We start from the raw sequence: 10075 nt of genomic DNA, 5'->3' as shown, positions 1-10075 counted from the left end.
AGTCGTCGATATCAACGAAGCATGCTCTTGTTATCAAATTCGACAACCATTTGTCGGGCCGGCTGTCAGCCAGCTGTCAACTAATGGGGTCGACTGGCGGGCAACCCCAACTCTGGACCCCGCGAGACCGGGCCTAACTAGCGTCGGGTCGGAGCTGAGCACAGCACCACGGTGCTCCTCGACATTTACTGCGGCTCATGCCGTTTAGAGCCGGCCCGTGATGGGCACTAGCGGTGGTTGAATGAAGGGGGCCATGGGCTTTGGATTCAATGTGGTCGGTTGTGGCATGGCCAGTCCGAGAAACCAACTCCACGAAACAAATCAAACGTGCGAAGACATCTGCAGAGAGCGGGAGCCGTTTTTGCAGATCGCCGGCGGACGATCGACAGATGTGGGGAGGGTTGTTATCTGAGGACCCCAAGAGGGCGTGACGGTGTGACGGTGAAGAGGTTGGGACGGATCTGGGGTCAAGGAATGAGGTCGAAACTGATGAGAATCTGGAGGAATTCAGAGGCATACTGTCCAGTCCTCCGTACGCAAGAGAAGAAGAGGCTTTTTCGAATAACTCGCCTTGATCCTATCCATCGCATCGTCAGTTCACAAGCTGGCGCAATATAAGAATCATAGGCCGAGGCGAGAGCTGCGCTGGGGCGGCTGCGGTGCTTCTGCCGGCCTGCCTCCGCAGGACGCTGTCCTCAATTCGGCAAGGCATGTTGCAGCAATGACGTGACCCCTTGTCAAGCGTTCATCGGGGATGACCTCCTCACGTCCGCCATTCCATTTCCCCATCACCATGTCCCGCTCTCGACACATCCATAATCTCCTTCCCCGCCATTTGCAGAGGCAACTGTTTGCGGCAAACGGCATTTTGCCGTTGCCCACCCGGGCTCCAGCATAGTTATTGAGTCGCGTGTCCTGTGTTGGCCGTCCCCGAGCTCTTCTTTTTGGGAGGGAAAAGGGTGACATTGGAATTGGAGACAGGGAGTTGTCCCGTGCTGAAAACGATCCCGGAAATTTCACTACTTGGCAGCTTCCCGGTCCGGCAGCGCTGAAGCTTGGGCCGACTTGGCCACTCACTCTTGCGACGCCGAGCTACGTCGAACCACCAGAACGAAGCTTCCACTTTGTGTGTAGGTAGTACCTCTCTATCAACCCCGCAATTGGGAATTGCCCACAGCGTCACTCCATCCACGTTCTTTGGTCGGTCCAGAAGCTTCAATCCCCGTTGTACAAGCTAACGAGCTTCTCGACCAAGCCACCCCGCCTGCCCACCAACCAATTGACGTCCGTCCTTGCGGGCAGGGCATCCATATCGACGCCTGTCCATCCTTGGCCATCGTCCAGTGCCATCCTATCTCTCCCTCGGAAACACTTTGTCTTTAGCTTCCTTTCCGTCCACATCGCGCTCCCGATCCTCCTTTTCCTCCCCTTTTCGAATCCCCATCCACGATTGTATCGAGCCGCCCCTGAGTACGGTGAACCAACAACAAGAACAGGGACTGTTCTCCTCCTACCAGACCGGCGGGGGTTCTTTATGGACCCTCACCCGCTGGCCTAGGTCCTTTCGCGACCGTTCTGCTGAGGACTCTGGTCTCGGCCGGTGCCCCCGAGACCACCGTCCGTCGGCCGGCGGCGTTCCGTGAGAGGTGCCTCGCGCCGGGATCCGACCGGAATAAGCGGGGGTGCACGCCGAGAGGATAAGAGAAATATTGTTAGAAGGAAGGCGCACAAAATAAACACACAGCCACCGCGGCGATAATCAAACAAAAAGAGCAGCGGAAGAAAGGAAGTGCCCCGTAGTATGCCTACTGAGTTCCGGCCCGCTACTTGCCTCGACAACCACCATCAAACCTCCCCGTTCCACCAAGATGGTACAGCCCACGAGCGCAGCTCTCCATTTCTCATCATGCCTTCGTCTTCAGAATCTCCCCGTCAGAACGATGACAAGCCGCAGCAGCCAGAGCGTCAGCAACAGCAGGCGCAGAAATTGCAGCAGCCAAAACATCAAAGCGTGAACGGACGAAGCGTGGACGATGGTAGTTTCAATGAGGACATCTGCCCCGACCCGCGATTGGGAACTGCCGCCGCTGCGGCCGCCGCTATGCACCATAAGTCGTCCTCGACGGCCATCTCGAAAAGCTCCCCTGCCATGAGCAACGACGCGGTCTCCAACTACCAGCGCTTGATCAAGCGCTATCGCGTCGAAGTAGCGGCCTCGGCCTCTAGCGTGCTTTCCACACTATCGACCTTCCCGCTCGACAGCGTCAAGACGCGCATGCAAACCTACCGATACGATGGTTTCCTCGACTGCGTCAGGCAGACCTACCAGACTGAGAAATTCCACGGCTTCTTTCGCGGCGTCACGGCGCCCATGGCGAGTATCACGTTGGTCCGGACGGTTTCGTTTTCAATCTACCAACGCTCCAAGTATTCGTACTGCGACTGGGTCAAGCGCAACTTTGGCGTGGATATCATGGCCCACGTCAGCAAGACGGGCACGTTTCCGACTTTGTGGTCTGTAGCCACGTTTGGTGCCGCTGGTGCTACCGCGGGGTCCTGTATTACAGTCATCGCCTGTGAGTTGACTTGATTGAGGGGTTGGTTCCGAGAATCGGGGATGACAGATGACTGACTCTTCTCATCTTCTACGTTTTAGGCCCCTTCGAGTTAACCAAACTTAGCGCTCAAGTCTCTGTTCTTTTGGCGGATAAGAAGAACTGCCCCAAGCCGGAAGCCCAGAAGATCGCCGCCAGCTACCAGAATAAAGGAACCCTCAAGACGCTGGGCAACATTGTCAAACATCGCGGCTTCGGTGGTTTGTACACCGGCTTTCGGTTACACCTGCGTAAGCCAGCACACCCCCCTTCCCCCTTTTCCCACTTACACCAATGTCAACAAAGCCCCTGTCTTACGTAAGGTGCTTTCAACTCTAAATCAACCTCAACTAACAACGCCCTCGGGGTCTAGTGCGCGATACACTTGGCACGGGAACCTACTTCATGACATATGAGAGTAGCAAGCAGCTCCTAACCACGTTTGGCGGTGACGGCACGCACTCTAACCCACTTGCGGTCCTGGTTGCCGGTGGATTGTGCGGGATAGTGTCCTGGGCATTGATCTGTAAGTCGTTTCATGCCTTGTCGCCTGGCACGTGATATCAAATAGGACCTCCTTCTAACCCAACTACTTCCCTCTAGACCCGGTTGACTCGGCGAAATCGATCTACCAGCGCAACTCGCTGTTGTACTCCAAGGGCGAGAAGGTAGAGCCGGTGAAAATCGAGTTCTTCCAACGCAACATGTACCGCGGCCTCGGTGTGTCTATGGGACGATCGTGTGCGGTCAATGCCGTGTTCTTCTCGGCTTTTGAGTTTCTCAAGAAGCGCATCAAGAATTGGGATCCGTGAACGGCTGGGTGTTGCACAGCTGTGCCCCGCGTTACTTTTTTTTCTGTGTCTTGCTTTCATCGGGTCTTGATTTCTTTCTTCCCTTGTTGTCTACTTCAGGTGATAGGTCTTCTCCTATTGCCTGAATCTTCTTTCGTCTACCTTTTCGTCTCGTCTTCTTGTTCTTTTCTCTTTCTTCTGATATCAGCCTTTTAGGCGATGTTGGTGGACCAGAGAAGGACATAACGGACACATGGATACAAAAATCTTTGTCTTCCACCCTAGCGGGCTTTGGACCTGGTACTAGGGCCGAAGAGGGTACGGAAAGGACTGGTGCATCACCACGGGGCGACGTGTATTATGGGATTGTTGTATCTGTCAGAGTATCATGGGTTTTGCTCCTCTTTTTTTTCTTCATTTCTCCATGTCTTTTCTACCATCATCCAACATCAATCTTCCTTTGTTAGGAGTGGGTGGGCACTTCAAAGGGCAGGGAATTGGGGAATCGGGGAAACGGAGAAATGGGGCGTTTGTTTGTTTGCTTGCTTGCTTGTTTCTAGGTCCTTACTCGGTAACGGTACTTTACTGGACTTCGTCTTCAGGCTCAGGGACGGGGCGTCAATCGTTTCTATGGGGAACGGGGGCTGGGACAAGGAAAGGAAATCCGGGAAAGCGGAGTGATGGATGAATGTATGTATGTATTGTATCAGCGAACCTGGGCGAGACGCCCGGTAGCGAGCGGAATCGGAATACAGCTAGCTTAGTTGTAGCTAATTCGATTTTGTGGTGTTCAAGTGTCATCAATGTGCTTGGGCAATGATCACACACGTGGTTGAGCAAGGACGATAACTACCTCTACTAGTGTAGAGATGTAGTATCTCAAAGGGAGTCAACAGTTCACCGCTGACCCTAACCCTTACATCATCGAAGAGGAACGATACATGTCACTCGGGCTGTTGTCCAAATGTAGTACCTTTGAAAGCAGCATAAGGTGCAATGGGAGTTGTACTCATCTGAATCATCAAGAGAAAGCAAAGGAAGGGAGTCTCAAATGATGTTCGTTGACCCAGTCTCGATATTAGGAGGTGCATAGTATTCGGTACACCGTGCGAAGTGCAAAGTGTATCATCAAGCGTAGCCCGTCCGTTCACATGCATCTTTCGACAGCACTGGGAGGCGACTTGGGGGTACTATTTCTATTATTATATCAAAACCTTCAGCTGGTTCATTAATTCACTTTTTTAAGGGAAAAGGATTGTGAATCTAGGTCAATGGCGAGAGCAACGCTCATGGTGATACCGTGTTGTCAGTATTCGTAGCACTGTGTGGAGCTGCTGGCTCACAACCTTAATTTTTCTTCATCTCACAGACACCATAGCTCATCCATCGAAACATGATAAAACTCATCTTGACTGCCTGTGGGCTTGACAACTGGTGGTGAGCAGCATTGAGTCGGCCAGTAATCGCGCTACTATTTAGACAAGGTTGTTGCAGCCCCCATTTTTTGGCTGTTTAATCTTCCCTTTGTTTTTCGTCTAATTAATTTTTCCTGCTCTCGAACCCACCTTTACAATGTCACGACGACACGGCGGCATCAACCCCCGACTCGGGTTAGACCGCGACGTCTACCAAATCGTCCTCAAGCTCGAAGCCGAAGGCAGCGAGGAAGGCACTGCTTCCGCACGAACCCGCCGACTCACCGTAGGCTCGGTATACGACAGCATCAAACGGTCCAATTCGAGTCTCGCGCGTTCCAAGAAGCGGCCCCTGGAGGAATCCATCGAGCGCGTGCTGGCTGCACGCAGAGACCAGGCCAGGGCTGACGAGCAAGAGGACTCGGACGATTTGTTGGAGGTGCAGGAGCAGGAACGGATTAAGGCGGCTAAGGCGGAGCGGGATCAGAATTTGTTGAATCGGCAGATTGCAAAGTCTTGGGGGTTTGGGGGGGGTGTGGTGGATAGGAGTGCTGCTGCTGGTACTGCTGGGACGACTGATTCATCTGTTGCTACTGTCACGCCTGCGACAACACCGGGCGCACAACCACCACCAGAAAACATCCCCTCATCAACCCCAACCGCCATGGACAACACATCCGGCGCTCCCGCTGCAGCTGCTGCGGCCGCAGACAGACAACCCAACGGCGAGCCACGCCCCAAAAAGCGCAAACTCCCCAAAGAAATCGACCGCAGCCCACCAACCGGCGTCTCCATCCTCGACATCGCCGGTGTAGACGACACCCTAGACCGACTCCTCGACGAAGTCTGGTTCCCGCTATGCGCGGGCGAAGCCTGTGAGAAGATGGGTTACCGATACGACAACGGCGTGCTACTCCACGGCCCGTCCGGGTGCGGCAAGACCACCCTGGCACACGCCGTGGCCGGCAGCGTAGGCGCTGCGTTTATTCCCGTTTCGGCGCCGTCTGTGGTGGGGGGCACGTCCGGGGAGTCGGAGAAGAATATCCGGGATGTGTTTGATGAGGCCATTCGGCTGGCGCCGTGTCTGGTGTTTTTTGATGAGATTGATTCAATTGCGGGGCGCCGGGAGAGTGCGAATAAGGGGATGGAGAGCCGGATTGTGGCGGAGATTATGAATGGGATGGACCGGATTCGGCAGCAGACGCCGCTGGGGAAAAATGTGGTTGTGCTGGCGGCGACGAATAGGCCGGATTTTTTGGACCCGGCTATTCGTCGCCGGTTTAGCTCGGAGATTGATATGGGCATGCCGAGCGAGGTGGCTCGGGAGCATATCCTGCGGTCGTTGACGCGCGATCTGAGTGTGGATGAGGATGTGGATTTCCGGTTGTTGGCCAAGATGACGCCGGGGTATGTCGGGAGTGATTTGCAGTATGTTGTTAAGGCGGCTGTGTCGGGGAGCTGTCGTGGGAAACTTGATGATCTCTTGCGGAAAGCTCGCGCTCAGCAGCGGCCAACTGAGGGGGAACTAGGGAGACCAGGAAGAGAATCAGAAGCTGAAGGTGGAGAAGAAGAAGAACCAAACGAAGAACGAAACCGTCTCACGGCCGCCTCCCAAAAGCAGCGCGACTGGGTCCTCCTAGAAGACCACCGACGAGCCCCCTGGGACGAAAGCCGCATCACCATGTCCCAATTCCAAGCGGCCGTCTCCCGCGTCCAACCCGCCTCCAAGCGCGAAGGCTTCAGCACCATCCCCGACACCACCTGGGCACACGTCGGCGCCCTCGGCCCCGTCCGCAAAAAGCTCGAGATGTCCATCGTCGGCCCTATTAAAAACCCTGACCTCTTCGCCCGCGTCGGCATCAAACCCGCAGCCGGCATCCTCCTCTGGGGCCCGCCGGGTTGCGGCAAAACCCTCGTCGCGAAAGCCGTCGCCAACGAGTCCAAAGCCAACTTCATCTCCATCAAAGGCCCAGAGCTCCTCAACAAATACGTCGGCGAATCCGAGCGCGCGGTACGCCAGCTCTTCGCGCGCGCCAAGTCATCCGCCCCTTGCATCCTCTTCTTCGACGAGATGGACGCACTCGTCCCCAAGCGCGACGACTCGCTCTCCGACGCCAGCGCCCGCGTCGTCAATACTTTGCTTACCGAACTCGACGGCGTCGGCGACCGGTCGGGAATCTACGTCGTTGGCGCTACCAACCGCCCGGATATCATCGACGAGGCTATCCGTCGCCCCGGCCGGTTGGGTACCAGTATCTATGTCGGCTTGCCCTCGGCCCCTGACCGCGTTGAGATTCTTAAAACGCTGTATCGCAACACTGTTGCCAAGGCGCGTCGGGGGCGGTCGCTGCCGAATACTCATACCAATACCAACGGTGGTGGGATGGACATCGACATGCTCGACGCCACATCTACCAACACCATCACGAACAAGACATCATCACCCCCCGGCACCACCGAAGCCGACCTGGAACGTGTCGCCCGCGACCCCCGGTGCACCGGCTTTTCCGGCGCCGACCTCGGCAGTCTGATGCAAGCTGCTGCGCAGGCGTGTCTCGAGCGGGCTTATCTCCAGGGGGCGTTTTCTTCTACTTCTACTTCTACTTCTACTTCTGATTCTGATACTCCCAGTAATGTTGGGGGAGGGACAGGCACGGGAGCGGGAGTGGTGGAACCGGCGATCTTGCCGGAGGATTGGGAACGGGCGTTGAGTGAGGTGAAGCCGAGTGTGAAGGATCCAGAGATGTATGCGTTAGATAAGTAGAGGGGGGTGGCGTATAATACACAACGGTTGTAGATGTGGTGTTGGATCTAAAGAGAGTGTGCGCTGCCGTCTGGTGTTCTTGATAGATTGACTATGGTGCAGTGTAGCAGATGAGACGGGTTGTGTGAGTTGTCTTCCCAAGACTTGGGATATTTCCTCACAGGACCCTTCCAGTGACTTTCTTTGTTTCCCATTTTTTAGCATGATACCTCAGCTAGTCACCACCAATAATTATACAGGTAGAAAATGAGATATTCCTAAAATGATTGTTTGGCTTCCTTAATACCACTTAGACATATTCTAGAGACGGAGACGGCCGATCTCGGCGTTCGGGATCTCGGCAAATCAGGAACTTTTCGAATCGAATATTTCACAAGACCCAAAACACCGAATCACAGCCACCCATTTCACACCGCATCAAGGACAACGCATACTCGCGTTTCGTCATCTGTTATGAAGAGCAGGGAATCATTGTTCATCAGTCAGGCTTGCCTCGCGCCTCTCTCTCGTCTAAAGTCCATCTGGTATGTCGTCGTCATTGTGCACCCCGGCACCTCCGTCGTCTTTCGTCTGTCTCCTTTCCTTCATCTCTTCTATGGTACAAAAATCGTAACAGTAGTAAGTAGTAGTTGTGAGTGCCGTTACAAGAGCCGCCCCGTCTAATGCAAAAAGAGGTGGTAGCAAAAAAACGGACCAACTCCCATATTTTTCCCTCGCAACACCATAACACGTAGGAAAGAAACCCCGGTCTAATAATGGAACAGGCCGGCTTTTCTTCCCGCTTTCTTTCCTGATGGTGAAAAAATGGATAGTATTACAATGCGACGCTTTCAACCCCGGTTATTAGGCGGAGATCTATTTGGTCGACTCCTTGAGGAAGCTGTGGGAAAATTGTTAGCGTCTCCATGTCGGTAAAATCGTAACAGAAGGGGAGGATAAGGGGGGTGGGGGCATACGTGATCAGGTCGTTCCTCTCCTTCTCCTTCTTGAGACCACCGAAGGCCATCTTGGTGCCGGGGATGTACTTCTTGGGGTTCTCGAGGTACGCGAACTAGGGATTCGTTAGCACACAATAAACACAACACACAAAGGGTTGCCAGCGCCCAGATTCAAACGCACCAGAGTGTCGTCGTCCCAGGTGATGCCCTTCTGCTTGTTGGCGTCGGTGTAGGCGTAGCCCTCGACGGAGCCGGTCTTGCGGCCGAACAGGCCGTGGAGCGCGGGGCCGATCTTGTTGCCGCCGTCAGCCTCGACGGTGTGGCACTGCGCGCAGCGGGTCTTGAAGAGGTTGGCACCCTTCTTAGCATCTCCTGTGGGTTGGTTGTTAGCGGGCCTGGTCAGGGGATCGTTCTTGGAGTTGTGTTATGGCGGGGGTTGTCGTTGGTGATGCTCGAGCGGCTCGGCCTGCTGCAAAACGCTGTCCTTCCCGTGGCTCGTCTATAAGTATCCGTGGTCCCGCTCCCCCGGACGTCTTTGGAAATTGACGCAAGGTTGTGATCGGGGGTGGGTGAGGGGGAACGTTTGCAACGCCGCAATAGCGACGAGACCCAAGATCCCGAGGAATCAAGGACAAATATCGCAAAGTCCCATATCCCCGGACCTAGGGAAGGGTGTGTAGACGGCCAATGGCTGGGAACGGCAGAGCGGTAAGGGCAGCGAGGTGCGGCCGCGATCGAGATCCGAAGCGCGGAAGAGCGGAAGCGAGTGGGAAAACCTACCAGGAGCGACGCCCATCTTGACGGATTGGTGTGGTATTAGGAGTTAAATGTGTTTGAAAAATGAAGGTGGTGCTAAACGCAAAGACTGTGTCTTGAGGTTACAAAGTTGGGATGTGAAAGGAAGCAAGACGGAGGAAAAAGAGGTCCTTGAAAAAATTCTGGGATGAGGTGTTAGTTGGCTGGCTGCCTTTCGCTGGCTGCGCCATGGGGGGCGGCAAGCCGGGATTTCTTTCAATGACCGCTGCCAAGACAAGCACCATCGCCCACTGAAGAGCCACAGAGCCACCCACCCACAGCGGGCCTGGCAGAATTTGCCCACATTCCCAGCCCGGCGTGCCAATCAGGACCCGAGAGTTTGTCAGTTGTCACGGGCAAAGTCGGGAGCTACCGGCGCCCTCCCAGCGCAAACCCAGCCGTTCCTTGTTCCTGACCTGGCAGGCGCACGAGCCAACCATCCAACGTTGGGGGAGTTTTTTCCGGGCAAAAATGAAAAAGAAAAGTTAAACACCCCGTCTCGCTTCGAAGCAAGGACCGAGACAGCGCTAGCCGGATTAGGATAGCAGGAAGAAACTCGTTGCAACTGGTGAATTTCTCGAATCGCCATGCATCGAGCCAATTGAGCCGCACCCAACGTCGTCTGGTCCGTTTTTTGCGACTTTGATGTCAAGAACTTTGGTTCTATTCCTTCTGCAGCTGCATTAACCCACCATAACCCAGCAAAGTCAACCAGTCTTCTTCACCGGCGTTTCTCCCGCTCATCCGAATCCCCTCGGCCCTGTCTTTCCCCGCAGCC

The 10075-nt window shown here is 54.8% G+C and overlaps 2 protein-coding genes across 2 annotated transcripts; one reads left to right on the top strand and one right to left on the bottom strand.

Annotated features, from left to right (window-relative positions):
- Nucleotides 1-3298: 3298 nt before the first annotated feature.
- On the top strand, nt 3299-7564 carry C8A04DRAFT_37860 (P-loop containing nucleoside triphosphate hydrolase protein; the record flags this gene model as incomplete). Its single annotated transcript, XM_062784029.1, has 2 exons — nt 3299-3314; nt 5001-7564. 2 exons carry the CDS (start codon nt 3299-3301, stop codon nt 7562-7564), a joined length of 2580 nt encoding a protein of 859 aa, XP_062636359.1.
- An 855-nt stretch (nt 7565-8419) lies between these two features.
- On the bottom strand, nt 8420-9298 carry C8A04DRAFT_37858 (putative cytochrome c protein; the record flags this gene model as incomplete). The annotated part of the gene is made up of 4 exons (XM_062784028.1): nt 8420-8444; nt 8521-8615; nt 8684-8874; nt 9283-9298. The coding sequence occupies 4 exons, from the start codon at nt 9296-9298 to the stop codon at nt 8420-8422; spliced, it is 327 nt and encodes a 108-aa protein (XP_062636358.1).
- Between the last annotated feature and the right edge of the window lie 777 nt (nt 9299-10075).

The sequence above is a fragment of the Dichotomopilus funicola genome, assembly GCF_033296635.1.
Source record: "Dichotomopilus funicola strain CBS 141.50 unplaced genomic scaffold C8A04scaffold_38, whole genome shotgun sequence".
NCBI classification, from domain to species: domain Eukaryota; kingdom Fungi; phylum Ascomycota; class Sordariomycetes; order Sordariales; family Chaetomiaceae; genus Dichotomopilus; species Dichotomopilus funicola.
Note: the sequence above shows the minus strand (reverse complement) of the source record. Positions and strands in the feature narration are given on the sequence as shown.